General features: G+C 32.3%; 1 protein-coding gene and 6 non-coding genes across 7 annotated transcripts in view; all 7 read right to left on the bottom strand.

Annotated features, from left to right (window-relative positions):
- Positions 1 to 71: 71 nt before the first annotated feature.
- On the bottom strand, positions 72 to 143 carry Trnap-agg (transfer RNA proline (anticodon AGG)). The gene has a single exon. It is a non-coding gene; the product is annotated as a tRNA-Pro (tRNA).
- Positions 144 to 469: 326 nt separating this feature from the next.
- Trnav-cac (transfer RNA valine (anticodon CAC)) lies at positions 470 to 542 on the bottom strand. The gene has a single exon. It is a non-coding gene; the product is annotated as a tRNA-Val (tRNA).
- Positions 543 to 1,082: 540 nt separating this feature from the next.
- Trnap-ugg (transfer RNA proline (anticodon UGG)) lies at positions 1,083 to 1,154 on the bottom strand. Its single transcript has one exon. It is a non-coding gene; the product is annotated as a tRNA-Pro (tRNA).
- A 333-nt stretch (positions 1,155 to 1,487) lies between these two features.
- On the bottom strand, positions 1,488 to 1,559 carry Trnap-agg (transfer RNA proline (anticodon AGG)). The gene has a single exon. It is a non-coding gene; the product is annotated as a tRNA-Pro (tRNA).
- A 326-nt stretch (positions 1,560 to 1,885) lies between these two features.
- Trnav-cac (transfer RNA valine (anticodon CAC)) lies at positions 1,886 to 1,958 on the bottom strand. Its single transcript has one exon. It is a non-coding gene; the product is annotated as a tRNA-Val (tRNA).
- Positions 1,959 to 2,498: 540 nt separating this feature from the next.
- Trnap-ugg (transfer RNA proline (anticodon UGG)) lies at positions 2,499 to 2,570 on the bottom strand. The gene has a single exon. It is a non-coding gene; the product is annotated as a tRNA-Pro (tRNA).
- Positions 2,571 to 11,904: 9,334 nt separating this feature from the next.
- The window catches only part of LOC127727227 (E3 ubiquitin-protein ligase RNF123-like), a 65,489-nt gene continuing 49,575 nt past the window's right edge, over positions 11,905 to 27,818 (bottom strand). Inside the window, exons 27-36 of the mRNA XM_052234701.1 lie at positions 26,817 to 26,904; positions 22,824 to 22,911; positions 21,432 to 21,522; positions 19,488 to 19,627; positions 18,697 to 18,885; positions 17,747 to 17,822; positions 17,304 to 17,388; positions 15,926 to 16,023; positions 14,932 to 15,020; positions 11,905 to 14,403 (exon numbers count right to left, since the gene is read on the bottom strand). Of these exons, the coding sequence (XP_052090661.1) occupies positions 14,173 to 14,403; positions 14,932 to 15,020; positions 15,926 to 16,023; positions 17,304 to 17,388; positions 17,747 to 17,822; positions 18,697 to 18,885; positions 19,488 to 19,627; positions 21,432 to 21,522; positions 22,824 to 22,911; positions 26,817 to 26,904 (1,175 nt within the window). The 3' untranslated portion in view covers positions 11,905 to 14,172. The remainder of the gene's footprint in view (positions 14,404 to 14,931; positions 15,021 to 15,925; positions 16,024 to 17,303; positions 17,389 to 17,746; positions 17,823 to 18,696; positions 18,886 to 19,487; positions 19,628 to 21,431; positions 21,523 to 22,823; positions 22,912 to 26,816; positions 26,905 to 27,818) is intronic.

Below are 27,818 nucleotides of genomic sequence, written 5' to 3'. Positions count from 1 at the left end.
GATTATCCCACCGACTGGGATTGAAAACAGTTTTGAGATTCGCCACGTGTTGACAATTTGAGACAAAAATAGGGCTCGTCCGGGATTCGAACCCGGGACCTCTCGCACCCTAAGCGAGAATCATACCCCTAGACCAACGAGCCTGTATAGCTTACCAATGTTTAAATAATAGTTATAAAATTTAGAAATGTCATCGCTTGTTGCTATTTTCGTTGGCCTTGTGTTATACATTTGACCTTTCTTGTTTTGTTACCTTTGAAATAAGGACGGAAACCTGTTAAAAGTACGGTGCTACAAAGAACTTTATTTAGGTTCTTAATGTATACGATCTCGAAGATTTAATTATATGTGTATGTTCAATCAAACATGAACTAAATGCGTCGGCTGCAAAAGAGCACTGAATGAGTACTACTTCTCAGCACTACAATATTAAGCCTAGTTCACCATGATCCGGATTACTCAAAAATTATGTTTCCGCTGGGGCTCGAACCCAGGACCTTCCGCGTGTGAAGCGGACGTGATTACCACTACACTACGGAAACAGTTGAAGTAAGTGCGAAGTTTTCCATATTTCAAGCAACCGGCGATTAAAAATGATAGTGCAATCAAGATGAATAACATCGGTATGCGCATACAGCAGGTGCGTGTTCGTGTTAATGTTCACCGTCACGGAAATTCTCTTTGCAGGCATTTATCTTTCTTCTGCGCAATCAATTGAAAAAGCAGATTCCTCTGTCTATATGTAGCATGATACTTGTTCGCTAGCTAAATCCGATATCGACAGTGGACAATTTCCTTCTTTGCTTATAAGTCAAGGTGATATCAAGGTAAGTTGTTTTATAGCCTGCACAAACCAAAATAAAACATTCTTCGACAACATTTTAAATAATCGGAAAACAAATGTATGTAGCAAATTTTGATTGAGTATCAACTCCTCTTTCTCTTCGTTTGACCTTTTCCCCATCAGTGACGTGACAACATGCTGAACAATTAATGAGCCAAACTGCTTTGAATGTCAATGGCAGATACAAAAGTACGATTTCATTGAATCCAAACGCATATAAACAGTTCCAAAAATTAACGGGCTCGTCCGGGATTCGAACCCGGGACCTCTCGCACCCAAAGCGAGAATCATACCCCTAGACCAACGAGCCGCTTGATAGTTCCAGCTACATTTTCCGTATTTAACTATAGAATACAATTATTCTTCTTACGTGGCAAAGGGGTTTACCTATCAATATATTCGAAATTCTAAGTTTACGAGAAAGTTGTACCTCACGTTGGTCGAGATCAAACAATAAAAAACCAAATGAAAATTAAACGATAACCATTGTATACTTGTATGCTTTTTTCTCCTGCTGATTATTGTTAATGCATTCTATACTTGACGTTCGAATTTAGCGGTGTATTTTCTTTGATTATCCCACCGACTGGGATTGAAAACAGTTTTGAGATTCGCCACGTGTTGACAATTTGAGACAAAAATAGGGCTCGTCCGGGATTCGAACCCGGGACCTCTCGCACCCTAAGCGAGAATCATACCCCTAGACCAACGAGCCTGTATAGCTTACCAATGTTTAAATAATAGTTATAAAATTTAGAAATGTCATCGCTTGTTGCTATTTTCGTTGGCCTTGTGTTATACATTTGACCTTTCTTGTTTTGTTACCTTTGAAATAAGGACGGAAACCTGTTAAAAGTACGGTGCTACAAAGAACTTTATTTAGGTTCTTAATGTATACGATCTCGAAGATTTAATTATATGTGTATGTTCAATCAAACATGAACTAAATGCGTCGGCTGCAAAAGAGCACTGAATGAGTACTACTTCTCAGCACTACAATATTAAGCCTAGTTCACCATGATCCGGATTACTCAAAAATTATGTTTCCGCTGGGGCTCGAACCCAGGACCTTCCGCGTGTGAAGCGGACGTGATTACCACTACACTACGGAAACAGTTGAAGTAAGTGCGAAGTTTTCCATATTTCAAGCAACCGGCGATTAAAAATGATAGTGCAATCAAGATGAATAACATCGGTATGCGCATACAGCAGGTGCGTGTTCGTGTTAATGTTCACCGTCACGGAAATTCTCTTTGCAGGCATTTATCTTTCTTCTGCGCAATCAATTGAAAAAGCAGATTCCTCTGTCTATATGTAGCATGATACTTGTTCGCTAGCTAAATCCGATATCGACAGTGGACAATTTCCTTCTTTGCTTATAAGTCAAGGTGATATCAAGGTAAGTTGTTTTATAGCCTGCACAAACCAAAATAAAACATTCTTCGACAACATTTTAAATAATCGGAAAACAAATGTATGTAGCAAATTTTGATTGAGTATCAACTCCTCTTTCTCTTCGTTTGACCTTTTCCCCATCAGTGACGTGACAACATGCTGAACAATTAATGAGCCAAACTGCTTTGAATGTCAATGGCAGATACAAAAGTACGATTTCATTGAATCCAAACGCATATAAACAGTTCCAAAAATTAACGGGCTCGTCCGGGATTCGAACCCGGGACCTCTCGCACCCAAAGCGAGAATCATACCCCTAGACCAACGAGCCGCTTGATAGTTCCAGCTACATTTTCCGTATTTAACTATAGAATACAATTATTCTTCTTACGTGGCAAAGGGGTTTACCTATCAATATATTCGAAATTCTAAGTTTACGAGAAAGTTGTACCTCACGTTGGTCGAGATCAAACAATAAAAAACCAAATAAATGAAAAATAATTCGAACCCTTATCATCCAATCAGGAGTTGCGTTGGATTTAATTCTGAGTACCATCTTGGGGTAAAAAATTTGCCGGTAAAATGTAAACAAATAATTGCACTGTTGTATTAACATATAAAACACGTTGCAGGTTTTAGATTTATACGATCTCGAAGATTTGGTACGAATAAGTTTATTTCATATTCACTTCCTAATAAAAACATGAGAAAGTCAAAACATAATTTTGACGAATAACTCAGATATATAATGTAACACTCAAAACGTGTCTATCCCCCCAAACTCAGAAATGTTAAATCTAAAATTTATAAAAATCAAAATCGAGCTCACGTAAATAGATATAAACAATTCACCAAGTTTCATGAAAACTGCTCACAGCATTTTTGAGTTATTGTCCGAAAACTGGAAAATCCCCCTTTTTTAATCCCATAACTCGGAAACGTAAAATCCTAAATTTATAAAAATCAAAAGGGAGCTCACGTCAATAGATATAAACAATTCACCAAAGTTTCATGGAAGTTGGTTAAAGCGTCTTTGAGTTAATGTCCGACATGTTGACGACGGACAGACGGACGGACGGACGGACGGACGGACGGACAGACAGACAGACAGACAGACAGACAGACAGCTGTATACCATAATACGTCCCGTAAACGGGCGTATCAAAACAGTATTATACATTCAGTATACCAAATCAGTTCGGCTTCAAAATCAAGGATACTAAAACATATTGTTTTTTAATTTCGTATTTATATTGGCGTAATTTGAAAATTATAGTAATATAGGTCACAAACCGAAAATGTAATTTTAGCGCTCATAAAAGTACAACCATCAAACAATTTTGTAAGCCAATAAAACATGTTTTAAATATGAAAAAGCTTATGTTAAGGAAACAATAAGAAAAAAATACTAATGTGGGGAAAAATCCATTTTAGTAAATTTGGTTATAGGAAGAAATTATATTTTTTTTAGAAATACTTGCGGTACATACTATATTCTCTTTATGTGCTTGGTCTTCCATAATACAATCTTGTTGCAGGCTAATTTCATCCATTAGTTGTAAAGTTTCTGAAATTTAATGATTATAAGGAACAGTTAATAATGAGAAGGTAACCGCAATTGAATCTATAATTCACTAATTATTGGCGGAATTTATTGATATTTAACTTCTCTTTACGGTTTCCTGTAATTTAGGATACGGTTAGTGTTAGGCTAAGTTTTGTTTTGGGTTAGAGTTATGTTATGGTTTATTAAAGATAAGTGTTTTAAACTAAAAGCTAATTTTCACTAAAGTATGTGTTATGACTAGATTAGGGCTAGTAAAGCGTTATATGGGTAAGGATTGATAGAAACCCTAAATCACTTTACTATTAGGGTTTAACTTAGGTTAGGGTTAAGGTTTAGGATGCAGGCTATAGTTGAGTTAGGTATTGGTTAGGATCATCTATAGGATTAATTAAGTAAATCCTACGCAGCGTCCGGTGATGAGTAAATTGAGTTATTAAATATAGTAAACCAAAAGGTTTGCAGAAAAAAAGTTTGATTAAGATTGATAACTTATGCTTACAAATTATGCCAACCAATAAAAAAAAAGTTTTTGATTTTGCTCTATCTCATCAGTTAAAATTTGAATAATTAAATGCATGTTCATGCAATAGTACAAGTTAAATACCTTTGAATGATATCTGGTCATCATCTGTATCAGTTGTATCCAATATGTTCTCGTGGGGCTTATTTTGAGGTAATTTTCGCACTCCGTTTCGTCTTCGTCGTCAACATCAAGATTAGCATTTCTCAAGAACGACTTTTCATCTTCATTTAAATCGTGATACGGAATCTGGAATAGACACGAATTTATTATTTTGTTATATAAATCAAGCCATTTATTTTATTTTTGTTTTGTTTCAATTGTTTTACATTTTGTCATGACGCGACCTTTTATAGCTAACTATGGTTATTTTGTTATTGTTTTTCTTGCAATAGGAAACTATAGAAATAAATTGTTAACCTGTTACACCTTCATCCATTAAAGTTTAAGAATTTTAAAATGATTTCTATGTTTTTAAGATATAGGGAAGTTTATACGTAAATACAAAATAGACAGTTTATCAAACTATAAAATTTATTTGTTCAAAGCCTAAAAAATTGTAAATTGCGAGGCGTTATAACAAGGCGATGTAACGTAAATACTTTTGAAATAATATTTTCATCCAAATTAAAATTTAACCATTAATAAAATTATGATAACAAACCTTTTCCTCCACTGGTGTAGCAAAATTTGGTCTTAAAATACTTTTGATAAGGTGTTGATGGCTTTGTCATTGTATTTACTATATTGTTGTATGAGTAATAAAAATGTTCTTCAACCTTCACAGTGCTAATTTTTACACGGACAAAAGTTGTCATCGCCCTGTTAAATAGCTCTACTCTTCCTTGACTTTGAGGATGGTATGGTCTGCCATGAATTTTCTAGGTCCTTATTTGTAAATTCAGCCCCGTTATCTGATTGCAAGATACGTGGAGCACCATAAAGGTCCATCAATATTATAACAACGTCAGCGATTTCCTTTGCTGTTTTTCTTTTTGTGGCACAACCAAAAGCAAATCTGGAAAAACAGTCTTTGGGTTTTACACGGCGGCAGTACAGCTAGAACAGTTAATTTCATTTCTGAATACAATTTGAATGATCTCTCGTCCGACGGGAAAAACAGCGTGTCGAATCGTCTCATAAATGGTATAATTTATTCTGTGGTCTGTTTCATGATTTGTCTTTATTATCTCTATTAATTTTATTTTGATCAATCATTTTCTGTGCCCAACATTAAGACTTCACTTCGTCTTGATTTCTTATAAAAAACACTATTGTAATATTTTTTCATCATTCGTTCTGTTTCTCCTTTGACCATCTATTCAATATTTATAGGTCACCGTTTGGATTTTCTTTTTTCTTTCAACTCTGTAATTTTTTTTTTATTTCCGGAAATTATGCCCAAAATACTTCAGCATTTATGTCCTTGGATGGCGGCTTTGTTCTTTTTATTAGAATCAAACCGAAACCCGACTTTTTCAATCGTGTCCCCCATTATTGAATTGCCGTAGACGTTATTGGCGTCACTGAGGACATTTTAACGCTATAAGTTCTGAAAAGTTCTGGCGTTTTGAAGTCGACACGTTTCGGGGAATAACAATTGTCGGACACGTTTGAGCGAAGCAATTAATTAGACACATTTGGGGATGTGAAATCAGACATGTTTGGCCGATTTGGGATTTTAAGGACCCGTTTGCGCGAAGTATGCCGTTTTGGGAGACCGGGCACGTTTGAGGTAGGGGGGGGGGGGGGGGGTGAACATGTGTGCAAGTGTTCCATATATGACGAGAAAAGACACCATATAAGGAATTTCATACCATGGCATTGCGTATGCAGACATGGAGGCCAGTCTATTGACAAACAACTGTAAATCAAGAAAATTCCACTGTACGGAAGAGAAAGATGAAACAGTATGGACGAAGACATGTATGTGAAAACTAAACATGAATGTCATTTATTAAAAAAACATTAATAAGCTTTGAAATATGCTTAAGGCAGGCATGGAACGCTGTGAAAATCAGCACATACTTCCAAAATGTCAAAATATGAAAGATTATGGACGACAGAACGCAGGACAATCCAGTAACTAAAAATATCGTAAAGGGTTCCGCAAAACCATTCGTCTCGCCTGTGATTGCTGCTGTCAGTGTACAAGTGTAATGTTGACTAAAATGTTAGTCCATTCATCAGTAAAAGACAGAATTTAAAAAAGAATCAAACTTTTTCTTTAGATGCTATTTCTTGGTCTTGAAGATTAGCTTCTGTCTAAGTCTTATAACAATCCATAAAAGTTAACAAATTTATCAAGTAAAAAAAAAGTATTCAAGACTGGCTGTAAATGTTTACTGTAAAAAAACTAAGTCCATCTATCAGAAAAATACTGAAAATGAAAAAATTAAAACATTTTCAAAAGTTTGCTTCTGCCAAAGTTTCATAAATTCTATGTAGTTTGACAAAGTAATTGACTTGTAACAAAATTTAACCCCAGACTGTAACTACTTGTTAACTGTTAAAATCAAAATGCTTGTAAGCACTGAAGGGTACAGATTGCTTTCATTTTGCAATTTTGTGAATATAAAATAGAACATTGAATTGTAATTATATAGGCAAAAAAAAAATTGAATAGGAGTTATCTTCCTTTGTTGATGATTGTTCATTTGTAGTTGAGTCTATTTTTATAACAGATTCATACACCATGAATTACTTATGTAATTTTCAATAAAGAAAAGTTTTCTTGACAAGTATGACAATTCAAATACACATCATATTGTAACTTGAATATCTAAGTATAACATATCATTAATAAATTGTATGACATTGACTGGATAGGATCTTAAGAATGATCACTTCACTGCACTATTTTGTTTGAACTATCAAAGGTAGTGATAAACCTTGGAAGATTCAGGTAGCCAGTCAGTACCATTGGGTTTTAAGCCGAACATACATTAAACTTATAAAAAGAAAAGGAAATCAAAACACGCTTCTGATGTCAAACTCTTTGAGAAACTGAGGCAGATAGTTCAAAGAACTTGAAATCAAGGCAATATAATAGAAATATAGAGAACATGATAACTTCAAAGATTAAACAGACAATAAGACTCTGGACATACATCAAACATATGAAAAGTGATACAAGAAAAAGTAATAACAGTGCATGAAAAGAAATGTGAAATAAGAAATTGGTCCATAAGTATATTGTATGTAAATATGGGGTCAAATCCATCACAAAACGATCAAATTAAGTCTTATTCCCTGTAAGTTCCATCAGTTATCCAGTCTTTAGTTCTCTGAGTAGTGTTTTGTGAACATGTTTGACTTTTCGTAGTCTCGTTTTTGCCATGGCGTTGTCAGTCCCCCCCCCCCCTCCCCCCCATTTATGAGTTTTGAATGTTCCCATGGTATCTTCCGCCTCGTTTTTAAAGTGATTTCTACTCAAAAACATTCTCATGACGTATCCACCAGAACAATATAATTAAAAGCAACGGAGTGAAACAGTTGGCAGAAAATCTCATAAGCCTAATATCTTTGATGATTTTTTATTCGACACATAGCTATTGGACCAGATGACATCAAACAAATACCATAAGAATTCGCCAGATAAATTTCTATTCTCCGATCCTAAGTATTTCAATGAACTCAGATAACATACAAAACAGTAGGCGAACTGTAAACGGAAATAAGGCCTACAAGAAATGTCTATTAAACATACTAGCAAAGCATATGTTGTAAATTAATAGCACATATAGTGACCAGTTACATCATAAAACATGCAGAAAACAAGAATGTGTCCATAGTACACGGATGCCCCACTCGCACTATCATTTTCTATGTTCAGTGGACCATGAAATTGGGGTCAAAACTCTAATTTGGCATTAAAATTAGAAAGATCATATCATAGGGAACATGTGTACTAAGTTTCAAGTTGATTAGAATTCAACTTCAGCAAAAACTACCTTGACCAAAAACTTTAACCTGAAGCGGGACGGACGAACGCACAGACCAGAAAATATAATGCCCCTTATACTATCGTAGGTGGGGCATAAAACAATATATACTTTAATATACTAGTAATGCATTGATACATTTTTTTTGCAATATCACAATATGGAAACGGAAATGTAAAAGACCTGCTTATTCTATATTGTTCAGAAGATGTTGATAAGGTATTCCATATCTCCATATGTATAAGAAGTAAGACAAACAAATGGCTTCATTAATTAAGACACATAGTGGTTGTCGAAGGTGAAACGCCAGATAGAGTGAAGGCAGAGTAAATGTATCTGGAGTGCCATAGGGATCAGTCTGAGAACAGTTTATTCCTTTTCTATATAGATATAAGATGTGGTATGAGTGCCAATCAGACAACTCTCCATCCAAGTATATGACCATTTCCATTAGAAAATCAAGTTCAACCCTTAGAATTGAAACATCCGTGCAGTCACGAGAAAAAAATTCAATTAATCGGAGTTACATTATGAACACTAAATACTTGGACCACCCATCGCAAGTGACCTAGATTTGGGAGAAAACATAAGCAATTCCTCATGTAAAGCTAGTCGAAACCTTGGTTTCAAACATCGAGACCTTCATATTAGCTTCAAGTCCATTGAAGAGCATGCATTTAAAACAGAACATAACACACAAAATATGTTATGACAGTATGGAACCTTTGACCGCAATATTACATCGAAAAGGAGAAAAGACTAAGACGAACTGCACGTTGTGTTATAACAGACATTGAAATAGAACAAACTTCAGTAACATAAGGGTTTACAACCAATGCGTAGATAAGCTAATCATAATGTCCTACAAAATAACAAATGACCACTGTGACGTGCTTGCAACAAGAATTTATCTCTACAAAAGTCAACCAGAAGCTACAATCGAACAGGACATCAACCCTACAAACAACAGCCAGCCACTAAAATGTAGGAAATTTTTATTTTCTTTAATGCTGTCATAGGCTTGAACAAACTGACAATGGTTATCGCCACAAAGAGCAAAGTCACTAGATATGTTCCGGTCTCAAATGGCCAACAATACTGCTTAATCATAAACAATGTTACTTATAACCAGTATATTAATCATGCACAACTAAAATCGAAGCAGTAAATCGAAGAACACATAAAGGATAAATGAATCAAACGTGTTAAAATGGAACCCGAGAATTAAAATCTATGGCATCTTATTTAAGAGGTAATATATAATAAATCAAAATTATGGAAAGAGGGGTCAATTTACTTGTTTTTTAGATAGATCAATAAGAAAATTAGAGTGGAAAAAATGACTCCGGATTTAAGAATAAATACCAGAACATTATTTGAGGTGTTTTAAGTTAAAAAAAAAAGAAATATAGGGATTGGTGTACAAATGCTTAGTAAAAAATAAAATAATCAGTATAAGTTGAAAAAGTGAGAACCTATTAACATCTTGAGGAGTTGCGGATACAACATGAAAATATTGCGTGAACACTTTATAAATTCCATGCGTCCAATGGATATACCTTCAAGATGTCTAATCCGATTGTAGAATGATATATGAATAAAAGAAAATTTGGGATAAGCGTCAACGAAACAGCAAATCAACAACACAAGAAACCAAAACATGTCTATAGGTTAACACATAGTTTACAGCAATAGATCTAGATTGTCAGAGTCTAGAAACGTTTTGAATAAATTCAACTGAGACTGTTAAAAATCTTTACCGGTAATCAAATCCGAATTAAAGAAATGACTAAAAACACTAGAATATAACATTTGTGAGTTGAATGAAAAGTAGTTTCAAAGCCTCAGGAAGGTATCCAGAAACCTTTGTCATCATTTGGTCTAAAGTGCACCTAATAAGGGCTATTCTCAAAGCATGTTTGCTGACCAATAAAATTGGTACCATATGTTTTATCAACCTTTGTGCCTCATAATAATGTGGCAGTCAGCAAATGGTATGTCAGGATTATCTTAAAACCATACCACAACCTCCATTGACAAATATCTGTTGTTACCATTGTTTCTCAAAGGCTAGTTTGTGACGAACGAACAATGTAAGACCACATCAGATATGTTGTGTTTCTTACAAAGAACCCTGCTGTTTCATTTGTATGACATCATAGATGCTCTGCAGACCCAACACCACTTCAGAGTAATAAATTGTAAAAGATAGATCAAACCGTTTATAGACTAATAATGTTGCATTTGACTCTATTTTTGAGCAACAGACATCCATATTTTTTTTATTTAAGTTGAGGTCCCCATGGCTCTTCAATTTCATACTTCATTTGGCCTTTACTTTTTTTATTCGAGCGCCATTGATGAGTCTTTTGTAGACGAAACTCCCGTTTGATGTACAAAATTTTAAGCTTGGAATCTTTGATCGAGTTTTTTACAACCACTGGGTCGTTGTCATTGTCGATGGAGGTTTCCTCCCCGAGGATATCACCAGCCCAGTAATCAGTACTTCTGTGTTCATATGAATAATCGTTTAAATAGTCATATTTATAAATTAACTATTAAAAAATTGTTGGTTTGTTAGAAACACAAAGGATTTTCTACCCCAGGAATAGATTACCTTAGCTGTAACCGTTCAGAATTTTGGGTCATCAATGCTAGTCAACTTTGGTGCTGTATTTCACCTTTTTTGTTTGTTTGAGCATCATTGATCATGTCTTTTGTAGACGAAACTTGCTTTTGGCATTCAAAATAATAGCCCGGTATTTTTGATGAGGTTTTTTTTTCATTTACCGAAATAAGTACAAATGTACAAATGTAAGATAGCTTTACAATTTTTGAGATTACTGAGCAGTCACATCAAGAAAGTAGACTAATAAAAACTTGTTCTTCTCCTGTTCATGCTTAACATATCTGTATCCATACAAGTCTCCTCCTAAGAAGAATGTTTTGAAGATTTAAACCAGAGACATTCTTTCTGACTATAAATATGTATACTCCAGTAGTAAAAATAATAGGTTTTTTTTTATAACAAAAGCATTGTTTTATAGTTTAATAATTAGCATGTTCATGAAGTACTATGTTTTGCATAGAGTACAATTCTTTTTGAGTTCAAATTTTTGGAATTTGTAATATTCAGTGTCCATTTTGAGATGAAGATACCAGTGGAACAAAAAATAACAAACTGTACACAAATAACATATATATTCTCACATGAAACCAAAAACAGTAGCTGGAAGTTACTCAATTTTCTGCAGATGAAAACAATTGTGCAAGTTACTTGCAGAAAACTATAATTATACATTATCAAATGTCCATATACATCACACAACCTTATATTCCTTATATTCATTTCAGTTATCAATGATTATTTATTTTTCATTTTGTTCATTATCAATTACAGAATAAATATAAATAAGAAGATGTCGTATGAGTGCCAATGAGACAACTCTCCATCCAAGTCACAATGTATAAAAAGTAAAGCATCATTGTTTAGGTTATTAAGATTGATAATAATAAAAAAATATTCCATTAAATAAAACAGATAAGTTTTGATGTCAACATAAAATAGCTGTTATCTGGTAAGAGAATTAACTGACAGAAAGTCGTCCTTTTCTATCAATATTTAATCGTTCTGTCAATGCAGTATTCAAGGAAAATATCCATACCATAACAAAGAAGGAGTGACTTAATTAAAATGGTATGAACAATTTGTCCAACCTGGTATCATCATTTGGATTTTGTTCAAACAAGGAAGAGATAGGTGAGTCACTTTTTTTAGATGCTGAATGTATCAATAAGGTTATTATATCACATTTATGACACAAGTACAACGAACTGAATCTGAAAATCATTACAAGGTATAGCATGTTCACATGAAGTTTGATAACAAATTTCTGGAAGCTCTGTTAGCCACCCTCCTTTGTTTTTCCCTACTGTTTTAGGCTACTTTGTATCCTCAACAATAATGGGCCTATTCCAATTTAACCTTGAGTACCATTTGCAATATGACTCTCTTATTTCATCTTTTGATCTGAAACTTTTGAGATTTTTCAATTGCATTTTTATATACAAATGAAGAGACCACTATAATAACATTAACGGTAACAATATTACTGCACCAAATGCACATTTCAACAATTTATGTCTCTTCAATGATGTACAAGGCAAAAATATTTAAAAATCCACTTTATCATTATTTATACCAGGTATTCAAAACTACTGAAACCTGGAATAAATAATAATAACGAATAAAGTGGAAATGTAAATATAATAAGGAAAGCAATCAATTCATAGTTTATTACATTCTTAAATTAATCATCAACTTCAATGTTGAAAATTTAGCTTACTAACAACAGAAATCAGATTTCTTTCCATCTATTTTGTCCTCAACCTTTCAAATTTAGATCACAAAAAATATATAAAATGATAGAGTATGAAAATATGAATGTGTAAATATGGCCTTTATCATGTTACCCATATTTACATTATAACTTTTATATATACTATTGTTTACTACAAATATATCACAGTCATTTCGCTGTAAATGTAGGTATCATAAACACATAAATGTAACTTTTTTTGGTTACCAGTGAAAAACAGTCTCCTAAAAGAATCAATTAATCCATAACCTGGTCTAAATACTTGTAGGAAACTTTCCATGAACGTGTGTCATAATACATTCAAAAAGAAACATTCCAAATCACTTAATGATATTATTGACTGATAATGAATACAAAAAAAACAACCCTGGTTATGACTAGATAATTTTACAATACATATTCATTTTAGAGAAAAGGGGTTCATGAAATCACTATCAATAGTATATTAATGGAAAAAAAGATGATGATGGTGGTTTTTAACTACCTTGACTACCCGTGAGGTTCTTGCATGGAAAAAAGTGCTTGTATGACATGAATATAACCCTGCTTTAAGAAAACTATTTGAAAAGTTTACACTTGGATCTAAATGGAGATCTTCAGATGAGCTGGCAATAAAGTGTGGGTCATAATGATCTAAATGTTCTACATATGGATTTTACATTGTAATAAAATCTTGGTGGAAAGATTTGTGTAATACCACCTGACAGGAATGGGAAAAACAGGCATGGCAAGCATAAATGTGGCAACCAAAATCTAGTTATATAAAATTTAAGACAACTGAAGCAGTGAAATATCTTTGTTATAACACTTTGGGTTTCTGAGATATACATCTTTATGTGACATTTAATCAAAATAACTCAAGTATGAAATATAGGTTTAAATAGTAATATCTTAATTGATATTATTTTTAACTAGAAGAAATTTGAGAAGGAATCAAAAAGGAAAAACTATTATGAGAGTCAATTCAACTGTTCCATACCAAAATAAGTGAAACCATATTTTTGCCCCTTAAAGCAAATGGTTTTGAAAGAATTGGGCAAAGAGTACATGAATTTTCACTTGCGACAGTAAACAATGGCCGATGATTTAAATTACTTCTCATACACAGGCAAATTTTGTTCACGTAAATTTCACGTGAAAATCACGTTAGTCAGATCATGTGAAATTCACGTGAGTCAAATCATGTGAATTTCATGTGAGTGAGATCACGTGAATTTCACGTGAAAAAAAGTTTATATGAAATTCACATGAATTTTACACGAGTTTCATGTTAACAAGTTCACCTTAAATTCACGTTAGTCAGATCATGCGAGTTTCACATGAATTTCACATGAATTTAATGTGACTTTCACGTGAAATGAGACTCACGTGAAATTCACGTGAACAAAATTTGCCTGTGTAAGTTAATTAACAAGAATAACTATAAATAAATAGATAAACAGATATGTTTTATGTTTCAACATTAATAATTGACTTTATGAGTATCAAACAAGAAAATCTAATTACAATTTGTAAGATCATTTTTATGATTTTCCTGATCCCCCTGATTTTCCTGATTTTACCGACTTTGTTAAGATCGAAGCACCTTTTAAGTCTGTGACATCTGTAATGGCTGTTTTACAAAAGAAACACTCTTTCTTGCTCATCATTTGGTGACTTATACAGTTCCTACAAGACTGGTGCCCACATGGAACAAACATTACTGACATCTGATCAGAGTAACAGATGGTACACAAGTCATCTTCTTTCACATGCTGTAACAAATAAAAAAAAATATTGTTTCTTGGATAAATATTTTATTCTTATGAGAATAATTTTTTTTAAATTTGTCCATTCATTTGTAACCATCAACATATATAAGGGTTGAATTTTTGGTCAGGGGTGTGTAATGACTTCAGAGTATAATATTTCTGCAATTGTCTGCCGAGTTTACCAAGGTATATTATTTCTTCTTTGATTAAAAACAAAAAAATAATTCCATTCTAAACAGTCTCCATCCAAAGATTTTTGATAAAAAATATGTTATCATGAAAATCTACTTTTAAAGATGTTTAAAATATAACTTTAAACAAGATGTGAAATTACAGCACAAGAAAACAAACGAATATAAATGTGACCTACTCTAATCTTGTATATAACTCATTGAAGTTTAAAGGACACATGTGTCCATGGATTTATCAATCATCTGGCATAGGATGTTGGTGATGAAATGACATAGGGATAAAACAAATACTGGACAAAAGGATTCACCCTAGAAGTCGGAACCAGTACAATATACATACATGTTGTGTGAATTCTGTATTTTCATTCAATTTCAGATATTTTGTAAGATCTTCCACATCTGTTTTTTCTTCTGGCAAGATATCTTGATCTGTATATAAAAGAAAAAAGTTAGTCTTTACATTCAAATGCTGTACATTCAGAAATTATTTTTAGGTTTTTATTAATGCGAATAATGTGACTGGGTGAGTATTGCAATAATAGGATCCTACAGTCTGATATCTGATACATATTCTGTATGCAGATTTTGCTGAAATAGTAATAAGTTATCCCAAATTTTAGTCCATTCTTCGAAAATCGCAATAATTAATGTTTGCAATAATTTCTAAATTTACTGGACCAAAACAAATTCAACGTATTTATAAAGTTTCAATTAAAATTTCTTTTAAGATGTTTATCATGTTATGGAGAAGGCTTTAAACAATCTAAAGAAGTGATAAATGTTAACAACTATAAACATTACAATATATCCTAACGGTTACGCAGACTGTACGATTTGTCCTCATTTTTTTTAATTTTAAAAGTTTTGCCTTTTGAAAGAACAGCCAGGTTTATTTTAATCTCAATCTGTTGGCTCAGAATTAGTATAACTACTCCAGGTTGAGTTTTATATATTGTTGTTACCCTGTAGCTTGTTCTGACTTAAGTCATTCTAGTGCAAAGTAGGGCATCTTCATATCTCATCAATATATTTTAGTCCTGAATATGCATTTAATATTTGCAGGAGAATAAGCAGCCATCCGTCAATCTATCAATCAATCCTATTCTAAAAGATTCGTTTATGGGTCATGTTAGGCCTTTCATAGATTACTTAACAGTATGGGTTTTGATCATTGTTGAAGGCTGTAAGTGATTTATAGTTGCTTACATCCACATCAATTGGTCTCTGATGATATTTTGTGTCATTGCCATTCATACCTTAATTCCTTATCTTTATATTGAGATTGATTTTTTGGTGTGAATGCTGACTATAAAATCTACAATGCCCTAACTTACCATTTTTTGTATCTGATGATAATTTCCCTACAAGGTATTCTAGAGAATGTACTTTAAATCCAGGATCTGATATCAGGTATCTCAACACTGCTTGTTTGCTGTAATAATTAAACTTTATTATTATACTGTAACCAATAACAACAGGCTGACTTGCACCTGTTCCTAAACAAGAAAATGTCTTAAATGTAACTACTCTTTGGCAAACTGTCAAAACATTCAAAATATTTTATAGAATAAACATATAAATGTATAGTTATGAGAAATTATTATCCTACATCCTGTCCATACTGTTTACTTATAATTTTGCATTGCACAAGGTCATGCGTTTCTCAGACTGTTTATGACGTCTTTACAATAAATCCTTTAGATGTGTACTTTTTGATACTTTAGTCTAGGAGAACTTGATTTATTTATAAATTGTAATTGGCTTTGAACTAGCTTTCAGTAACTGCAAGTACTCTTATTTTGGTGCTTTGTGTCTAATGTTTTCATGTTAGTTGTTTTTGTGCCTTGTACCGATCTTTTGAGTTAAGCCAATTGTGACTGATTTTTACAGTTTGTTCTTATATTGTGCTGTTACACCACTGTCCCAGGTTAGGAGAGGGTTAAGCACTCACAAATATGTTTAACCCTTCCACATTCTTTATGTGTCTGCTCCAAGTCTGGACCATGTAGTTCAGTGGTTGTCATTGGTTTATGTCTGTCATACATATCTTTTTTATAAAATAGGCCGTTAGTTTTCTTGTTTGAATTGTTTCACATATTTTCATGTTGGGCCTTTTATAGCCGACTATATGGTATGGGTTTTTCTCATTGTTGAAGGAAGTACAGTTGCCTATAATTGCTTACATCCACTTCATTCCACAATCATACCACATCTCCTTATTTTTATAAACCAATTGATGACACAAGTTCATGGCTACATGTGGGTGACTTTTGGCTCTTGCTCTTAGTGTGTTGGGTTGACCTTAACACATTTTATTCATATACAATCAGATAGAAGTTAAAGAGCTATTCTTTATGCTCAAGCCACAATTGTGGTGAGCATAATAACTAGTTTGTATGTACATATTTGGCAAAATTTAAAAAAAAATAAACACCAAGCAGTGCTTAAGAAGTTAAATTGTGCTTTTATTAAAAATAATGCTAACACAGCATCATCTTTTGATAAAAATTATTACATTATTGTTTTATAAAAAATGTTTAATAATGTAAAGTATGATCTCTTTTGCAATTTCTATACAAAAAATATTACAAAAAAATTGAGAATGGAAATGGGGAATGTGTCAAAGAGACAACAACCTGACCAAAGAGCAGAAAACAGCCCAAGGCCACCATTGGGTCTTCAACACAGCCAAGTATGACGATGAAACAATACCTTTCAGTACTTGATTTAATGACTAACTGTATAAGTATACCAATCATAGCTCCAGCTATAGGGAAGTAGGAAACATTTGGCAACCCTGAAATAAGAAAAATATCTATAATTAGATCTATTGAAAATTTTATTATGCTTCAAAAATAATACATGTCTTTTGCCTTATACATATATGTCAACACTGATGTTCAAATTAAAACATTTGAAATATCCAAGAAACGTCAACTGCAATTTCTCAAAGTTGTTGCCAATAGCTTTGACCATTAACCGTGGATTTCAGTGTAGGTGTCGTCCAATCAAAAGCAATGTTACATGTCATATTACATTGGAATTTTTATAAATATTGAAAAAGTCCCTCTAAAAACAGGTAATAAACTCTTTATGCTCAAGACTTCAGGATATTTTTGGAAACAATGCCAAGTTAACTTTTAATCTGATCCTACCTTGAATAAATAATGAAACAACACCTTCAAATATTCCATTCCTGGCTGTTATTCTGTTAAGTATTTGGCACAATACCTGTAATAAAAATATCATTACTTCAAACAGATTCCACAAAAATGATTTTTAATCAACTAGACAAAAGCATAATGGCTGACAAAGTTATATACATTTTACATGAAAAGAAATTTTCTAAATGGAAAAAATAACTTGATATATTCTTTTGGGCAACTTAATACAAATTGTAATTGTAATAGTCCTTTGTCTGTACCAAGTCAGCAATATGACAGTTGTTTTCCATTCGTTCCTTTGGTTGATGTAGTCTAAAGTAAGATTTGATCAGGTTTTATGAACCTCCCTTTTTTTCAATTTACCTTGGAGTTTGGTATTTTTTATTAGAAAAGTGTGAATGTGTGAGTTTTCCATGGAAGAAGTTTGTTATTTGTCATCTCCAAATTATATAAGCTGAAAAGTTCATGTTTTCATAACAACAAGGGTGAAAGACAACAAACCAACCTTTTTGTCGCTAGCAACTGCTGAATGCTTTCAGTTGACACAAAGACTGACTATTTTTTAAGGATTTTAAAAAATATTTCAATAAAATAAACAGGGTGTGATTAGAGAATTCTTTTTTTGACTAATTCTTCCCTAAAATTTGTGTTTTTTCAATTTTGATTTCTCTTTTTATGTCTGTACTAATTATAACAAAGAAAAGCAGCACTCCAGACCCTATCACATAACTATTAAAGAGATGATAATGCCAAAAAAAGTGATGGTTTATTTGTAAGTAAAAAAGATTCTGAACAACTTTAAATAGCTCACATACTTAACCATTTGTTTGCCTTGTGTACAGTCTGGAATCATAAACCCAATAATTCCTCAAATCACATGAATGTAATCAATACATACAACACTTCATAGTAACTAATAGTATAAGACTATTGATACATACTTGTATTAGTCTTTTCAGGAGAAGTTCTGATGATGATAAGGCAGGGTCTAAGAAAACTTCAGGCACTTTGGTGACAATCATTTCTATAATTCTCATCAAACATACAGCAATTTCAAAACAGGTGGCACAAATTTTTAGCTGTCTACTTTCCAGTATAACTAACTCTGGAGATGTCACTTTTTGTTGAATCTGAAAAAAGAATGTTCATTTTGTATTATGTTCAAACAAAGGTCAAAAAATAACTTGCGTAATAAAGGATATTAAGATCTTTAATATTATTATAGCTACACTCTTATAGATAAAATCAAATTAATTTGTAAATTCATATATATGTCTTTGTTTTTTTTGTTTTTTTTTTTTTTGGGGGGGGGGGGGGTTATGAACTGTATAACTGTTCCTGTTTCCCCCTTAAAATGAAAAAAAGATAGAAATATGGATTGTTTTATCATATGTTATTGTTTAATGTCTTGATATATTAATATGTAACAAAATAAATGTTGCAAAGTTGTTACAAAATATAAACAACTTTGTCACTCAATCCTTATGTGATCTGGATATTTTATTCCTTTTTTCAATAATTCTTGACAAAGACCCTTTAGGTCAAAATATTGGACTGTCATTTTCTTTTATTGTTTTGTGTTTTTTTGGTTGTGGTGTTTATCTTTTATATCAAGTGGTTGTACCTTAGACCTTTGACCTTTGATATTTAGTGGTTGTACCTTTGACCTTTGATATCTAGTGGTTGTACCTGTGATCATTCCTTTAATTTCTTTATTTCAATATTGACTTACTTCCTGCATCAGACCTATGAACTCTGAGAATGACCAGTTCAGTTGGTTCAGTATCATATCTAGAAATTTTGTGGCCCTTTCACCATCTTGAAGTAACAATTTTCTTATCAAATCTTGGAACACATAGGATGGCAGTGGTTCTGTAACCAAAATAAATAATCATTGCTGTGAAAATTTAACAAGTGCCTGCATTTAAAAAAAATTTTCAACTAAGGTTTGTCAATTGATTAAAAATCATATTATGCCATTGGTATATCATTTAACTGATGGTCTATGGAATGTACAATGCCAATACAAAAGTTGTAAAAGAGATGCGTGTATACTATGCCCAGCTTGTCTCACTTGTAATAATATGAATAAACTGTAATATTTTTGCCCTACTTATATATGTTGACTACTAGACATTTACGGAAAGTCTTGGTACAGACTGTTGTCACCGACTCTGACAGGTAAAATGAAGGGGGACGTCTCAAATTAATAAAAGATACTTAATAATCAGCTTTTCAATGTAAAATTAGCAAATAATAGTTTAACAAGATTTTACAAAAAGATTTATTTAATCAAATAAGGTTTGTCTTCTGTTTACGAATTATGCACAAGTCTCCACAATTTGTTCTAATTTTTTCTTGGGTGTCTCCACAAAGAACCCATCATTTCAAGAATTCTATATTCCACAATGATTCTATTAAATTTTCAACTCTTGTGTTTCTGTGATCAGGTTTTCTGTAGATTTGCTGTCGAGTAAACGGCATAATTACAGGATGTCGATTTGGATGAAATATATATGCATTAAAGGGTCCTAAGGAAGGCCGAATAATTGAAAGAATGATCTGAATTAATTGTTGTACAAACTTCGTTGAATCAGGAGGATTGAGATTTAAAACTGTAAAAATCTCAAGAAATATTTGTTTTCTAACAGGAACCATTGTTATCTACAACATAATTATAGAAATTAACTTTCGAATAGGTTAGCATACATGTACATGTCGTTTGGAACGAAATTCTGGAAACTCTCTCAACACCCCCCCTCTTTTTTTGTGAATCCAGAATTTAAATTAGGGGGTCAGCTACATTTGTTTGTTCTGAAATCTGAAAGGGGGATGGCACACTAGTTCCATTCTTATTTTATTTTGGTAAATTTATATTTGAAAATCGAATTGAGCTAACTGAAATATTAAATTGCCAGTTTGCTTTGTACTTTAGGAGTTACAAAATGTCTACCTAAAATATTGTTTATGTGAGCTTAATTTGTTTTTTTTTTTTTTTTAGTTTTCAGAGATTGGGAAATGACAATCGAGTGCACCCTTTTTCATTAAACTAAAATTTAACATTAGTTCCACGTGTTATCGGCATAAATCGTCAACATGAAAGACTGTGTTAAAATTTTCTGGTAAAAAGTCTTTTTTGTAATTTAGACAATTTGAAAGGAAACATATTAATATCTGTGCCACAATTATTTTATCTAAGCATTATTAGAAAATACTTATGAACTAAATGTGTAAAGCTTTTTGATGGAAAGATTGAGATGACAGAATTCATTTTATATCAAAGATAAGTTTATAAACATTTATATGTAACTATGGCATTATAGATAAAGGAAAAAACTCATTCAAAATAACGTATCTTGCTTCATATACATGTGTTTAAGCTTGACGAAAAATCGGATTGAAATGTGCTGTTACGAAAAATCTGGATTTAATTTTGATTCTTATTGTCGCTAGAACGATAGTATGCTCCGTTAATGGATTTCTTATAAATCAAGTGCGCCGCTAAATTAACTTTTGAGACGACCCCTGTAATTTTTGCCGTTAGAGTCGGAGTCAACAGTCGGAACCGAGACTTACCGTAAATCTCTAATAAGCAATATTGTAACAAACTGGTATCCACCAAATTATAAAGTGTATTTTGTCAGAAGAAATGATATAACAAATATATGCTACTTACTTTGTAGACTGGCAAATCCAAACTGAGCTGTTTGAACTTTAGACGGCACTAAGTGAGGTAAATGTGTAAATCTGAACCTAAATCCACATCCCTACAACATAACAAATATAATGTAAATAGAAATCTGAACCTAACTCCACATCCCTACAAAATAACAAATATAATGTAAATAGAAACCCACATTGCTACAACATAACAAATACAATATAAATAGAAATCTGAATCTAAATCTAAATCCACATCCCTACAACATAACAAATATATCATATTTAGATGAATCTGAACCTAAATCCACATCCCTAAAACATAACAAATATAATATCAATAGAAATCTGAACCTAAATCCATATTCCTACAACATAACAAATATATCATATTTAGATGAATTTGAACCTTAATCCACATCCCTACAACATAACAAATATATCATATTTAGATGAATCTAAACCCACATCCCTACAACATAACAAATATATCACATTTAGATGAATCTAAACCCACATCCCTACAACATAACAAATATATCATATTTAGATGAATCTGAACCTAAATCCACAACCCTACAACATAACAAATATATCATATTTAGATGAATCTAAACCTAAACCCACATCCCTACAACATAACAAATATATCATATTTAGATGAATCTGAACCTTAATCCACAACCCTACAACATAACAAATATATCATATTTAGATGAATCTAAACCCACATCCCTACAACATAACAAATATATCATATTTAGATGAATCTAAACCCACATCCCTACAACATAACAAATATATCATATTTAGATGAATCTGAACCTAAATCCACAACCCTACAACATAACAAATATATCATATTTAGATGAATCTGAACCTTAATCCACAACCCTACAACATAACAAATATATCATATTTAGATGAATCTGAACCTAAATCCACAACCCTACAACATAACAAATATATCATATTTAGATGAATCTGAACCTAAACCCACATCCCTACAACATAACAAATATATCATATTTAGATGAATCTGAACCTAAATCCACATCCCTACAACATAACAAATATATCATATTTAGATGAATCTAAACCTGCAGTATGAGACCATATAATGTCTGCAAAACAAAATGTCAGTAAGCATTTTGAACAGTCACATTACATTTTCTATGTAAACTCATTTTTCAAACTTCAAAGATTTTAAGGTTTGAATATTATTGATTGTTAGAAATGTGTATACAGATTAAAAAAATATCAATTAAATTGTCCTTGAAATTTCAATTGAAAAGATATGTGAGTTACTACTATGGGATAGCATGGATTGATTTTAGTGGCAAAAAATAATATGTTTTTTTCTTCACTGATCAAGCAGATGGTACTTTAATCACATAAATAAACTGACCTTCCATATTCTTACTAGAATCCAATTTGTCTGTGACAGAGATCTGTTCTCATGTGGAGTAATTAATGCCTCTATCATTTCTTTGGTTCTGAAATATATATTGAGGATAAGAGGTAAGTCTGAGGATAATGTTCAACTTCATGATAAAAGATGGTACATTGTGATTCTCATGCGTCACCTGTACTACTTCAAGGCAGAAAAAAAATCAAGAATATGTGTTCATAGGTCACAATTGACTGCTGGCATTATCATACATTTTTGTTTTGTATTTCCATGTTCATAGATGAGTACTGTTTTCACAGTATCACATTATTATGATTAGTGAACCTGGATATTGGGGGTAAAACCTTAATCTGGCACATAATTTAAACAAATCTTAATATAACGAACATATGTCCTCAACTTTCTGGCAAACTATTTAAACCAAAAAATTTAATCTGATATGGGAGGGAAAGACAGGCAGGATATACATGTCGAACGAAGCAGAAAACACAATGCATCCTGATATTGAAGGCAGGACATACAAACAGAACACTTAACATTTAACCAATACACAAAAGTAGGACCTAAAGTTTGTTGAAAAGAAAGTCTGGACCTCAACATTTTACAGATTAAGGGGAAATGTGGTAAAAACAACTCTAACTTTTGCCAAAACAGAATTGAATTGCATACATTTTTTTTAGTACAACAGTGTATTTGCTTATCCAAGCAAAACTTTAAAGCTGAAACTGAATTAATGGATAAAAAAGGATGGCCCATCATATCTTACTAGCAATTTTTGTTTTATTTCAGATAGAAATCCACACCCTCTGAGAAAAGGTGTTCAAGAAAGCCTTATACTACCTTAGCCAATAAAAAAATTGTTTCAAAATTCCTTTATGTATTCTGAACAATCCTTCTAGAACAATTTGCCTACATCTTTAAGGTGGATAGGGGTCTTCATTAATATCCATAGAATTTTTTAATAATTTGTCAAAATGTAGTTTATATCATGGTTTTTTCAAAAATGTAATAAAAAAGTATGGGTCACCGGGCTTTTTTTCACGCTACAGGTTTTGCAAAATTGTCAGATTTTATATAGATTATGCATGGAAAACACAACTTTGTGTGATAAAAAGAAAACTACGCAATAGAATTGTAAGATAAAATATGAGAAGATAGCTCTAATAATATGCTTTCAGATAAGAAAAAAGAAAAAAATGGGGTCACTGGACTTGTTTTCTTGCTACATAATAAAATAGGTTAGGTAAATTCACAACACATTCTATTATAAAAGTTACTTTATCTGAGTTATCTCCCCTTATGTGGCAAAATTAAAAAACTAGAGGCTCTAAAGAGCTTGTGTCGCTCACCTTGGTCTATGTGCATATTAAACAAGTACACAGATGGATTCATGACAAAATTGTGTTTTGGTGATGGTGATGAGTTTGTAGATCTTACTTTACTGAACATTCTTGCTCCTTACTATTATCTCTATCTATAATGAACTTGGCCCAGTAGTTACAGTGGAAAATATTTTGTAAAAATTTATAAAAATTTACAAAATTTATGAAAATTGTAAAAAAATGACTATAAAGGGCAATAACTTCTTAAGGGGTCAATTGACAATTTTGGTCATTTTGACTTATTTGTAGATCTTACTTTGCTGTTCATTATTGCTGTTTACAGTTTATCTCTATCTACAATAATATTCAAGATAATAACCAAAAACGGCAAAATTTCCTTAAAATTACCAATTCAGGGGCAGAACCCAACAACGGGTTGTCCGATTCATCTGAAAATTTCAGGGCAGATAGATCTTGACCTGATAAACAATTTTACCCCATGTCAGATTTGCTCTAAATGCTTTGGTTTCAGAGATATAAGCCAAAATCTACATTTTACCCCTATGTTCTATTTTTAGCCATGGCGGCCATCTTGGTTGGTTGGCGGGGTCAACGGACACATTTTTTAAACTAGATACCCCAATGATGATTGTGGCCAAGTTTGGTTTAATTTGGCCCAGTAGTTTCAGAGGAGAAGATTTTTGTAAAAGTTAACGACGACGGAGACGACAACGACGACGAAGACGACGGACGACAAGTGATGAGAAAAGCTCACTTGGCCCTTTGGGCCAGGTGAGCTAAAAATGAATCAAAGAAAAATATTCTGTTTATTGTAAAATACAGCCGTAAATATGATAAAACAAATAATTTTCTATAGTTACACAAAAAGTCTTACACATGAATTACATACTACTCTCTAAATTTACAAATTTCATTAAAGAAATAGACCGATTGTTATTTGCTATTTCAAAATCCAAGATGGAGGAAGACACCCCAGCTACCTTATGGTAAAAATTATTTAAATGCCCAAAAAGGTGCAAGCCAGGGCCGACCAAGCGAGGGCTTTATAGCTAGTCAAGATCGTTAAAAACCCCCACAAGTAAGCTACCTTAAGAAATGATCCAAATGTTAATAATTTCAAATACAAAATAACTGATCACTTATTAAAATAAATCAGTTGACAACAATGTTAAATATATTTTGTGTAACATTTAATGCAGTTGTACTATATATTTAGGTCTTTCCACTTTTCCGTGGAAAGACCTATTGCTTTTGTTCTGATTATTATTATTATTATTATTTTATTTTTTTTCTTCCGCCTAATTTTTTTCTTGCGTAGTATTGTTGTTTCATAAGATGTCGCTTAGATATTTGGTATATGATATCGAACAGTTTATACGCTTTTGAAACTGACAACCGCTTAACCGAATACTTTACGTTGTAAGAGTTATCTCCCCAAACACTGTTTTTCTTGTGGCCGCTACTCCTTCGCAACCGTAAAAGATTACGACAAATTTATTTTACCAAATTGCTCGCTATATCTTCAGGATGTTGAGTTTGGTTTTCACCGAAGCGTTCCGGAGACTCCATATGAGAGTTATTTCCCCTTATGTATTTGATATAAGTGATATGCATTTCTATCTGGTAAACCATATGTGATAGAGACCTAGGGTCTTTTGATTTAAGGTCCTTGGTCCAAAAAAAAGAAAATTTGGTCAAGGTCAAAGGTCAAGGTCATATTCTAAATTTTGATTTTGGCTTATTTTCACTTCTTTTCAAAAACAGTATAAGTTATCGACAACATATCATTACTAAATTGTTAGTTGCGACATGTCGTAACACATACATTTTGGTTTAAAGGGTGCGCTAACATTAAATTAGAGTTTTCTCCCCTCTTGTATTTAAAAATACGCGTATGGTGATATAATTCATTAACCATATATAACTAAGACCTAGGGTCTTTTGATTTGAGGTCCTTGGTTTATGACTTTGAAATTGAGCTCAAGGTCATAGGTAAATTTGACGTTCTAGATTTTGACCTTTGCTTTTACCTCATATGTATACATGATAAAGCCATGGGACTTTTTGCATTAGGTTGCAAGCCATTTGACCTTGAAAAATCCAACCGGAAGTGACCTTGTGTAAACTGGAAGTAGCTATTTTTTCTACTTATTTAATATAAAAGTATTTAGAACCATATATTTTTGGAATCAGTGTCAAGTAAACATTCAAATTATACCGGAAGTAACATTTTTCAAACCGGAAGTAACAAATCATCTCCCTTATTTAAAACAAAATGTATAGAAACCATATATTTTTGGAATCAGCGTACAATAAGCTATCATTTGACGCTGGAAATGACATTTTAAACCGAATTTTAATATTTTTATATCAAAATAGATCTTTATGGGTGGAAAGACCTTCAATTGTTCTCTGAACAATTGGTTTTTAATTTTATAAATGTTTTACTTTTCATTTATGTACAAATTGTAAGACTTGTACATGTATACACTTTTTGTTTTACAAAAAGGTTTATATTTGAAAGCCTCAGACCATTAGTTGTGTAACTAATTGTGTATAACGCTCTTAAAATGAAGTATTGTTGTTCATGTTGTTTTTAATCTGGTCAAGGTGATCAGTTTCAAAATGTACAATACTTGAAACTTACTTTTCTTCTGGAAGGCTTTCTAGAACTTTGAGAGACTCCGGATAACATATAAAGCATGCTAAGGCTTGTACCACTTCTTCTCTCACATCTATAAAATACAAAGCTGGTTTATACAAGGAATAAATAAATGTGGATAGTGTCCACATGTGGACACAGATGATGCCCCCGCTTGCATATCATATAGTTATAAAGGGACATAACTGAAGAACGGTAAAAGTGACGCAACCCAAATTTGAACTTGATCTGAGTTTTGTGGTAATAAGCATTGTGTTTAAGTTTCATAACATTTCATAGCAATTTTTCTATTTGTAAACACGCATGACTCTAGAACAGTTGTGTATATGTTTTATAACATTTGGTTGAGACAAACTAAAAAATTCAGCAATTTTTATGTTTATAAAGGGACATAACTCAAGAATGGTAAAAGTGTCGGCACCTTATTTCGTACTTAATCTGTATTATGTAGTAATATGCATTGTGTATAAGTTTCATAACATTTGGTTGAGGCAAACTAAAGTTAGAAAAAGGAAACAAAAAATTTGTACTTGATCTTTGTTTTGTGGTAATGAATATTGTGTATAGGTTTCATAATGTTTGGTTGGGGCAAACTTAAGTTACAGAATGGAAACTAAAAATTTTGCAATCTTTCCATTTATAAAGGGGCATAACTCAATAATGGTTAAAGTGACACTACCCAAATTCAACTAGATCTGTGTTTTATCAGTGGAGGTCAAAATTAAACATTGCATTGTATAAAGCATTGATTGTAGTTGATTCAAATATAATCATGGACAAAGGAAGATAACTCCAATTTTAAAAATAACTTGATATTAAGAAGAAAATAAAAATTTTGCAATTTTTCCTTTTATAAAGGGGCATAACTCTAGAACAGTTAAAGTGACGCCACCAAAATTCAAACTTGATCTGTGTTTTGTGGTAATAAGCATTGTGTATAAGTTTCATAACATTTGGTTGAGGCAAACTTAAGTTAGAGAACGGAAA

Source organism: Mytilus californianus, unplaced genomic scaffold, assembly GCF_021869535.1.
Source record: "Mytilus californianus isolate M0D057914Y unplaced genomic scaffold, xbMytCali1.0.p SCAF_19, whole genome shotgun sequence".
Taxonomy (NCBI): domain Eukaryota; kingdom Metazoa; phylum Mollusca; class Bivalvia; order Mytilida; family Mytilidae; genus Mytilus; species Mytilus californianus.
Note: the sequence above shows the minus strand (reverse complement) of the source record. Positions and strands in the feature narration are given on the sequence as shown.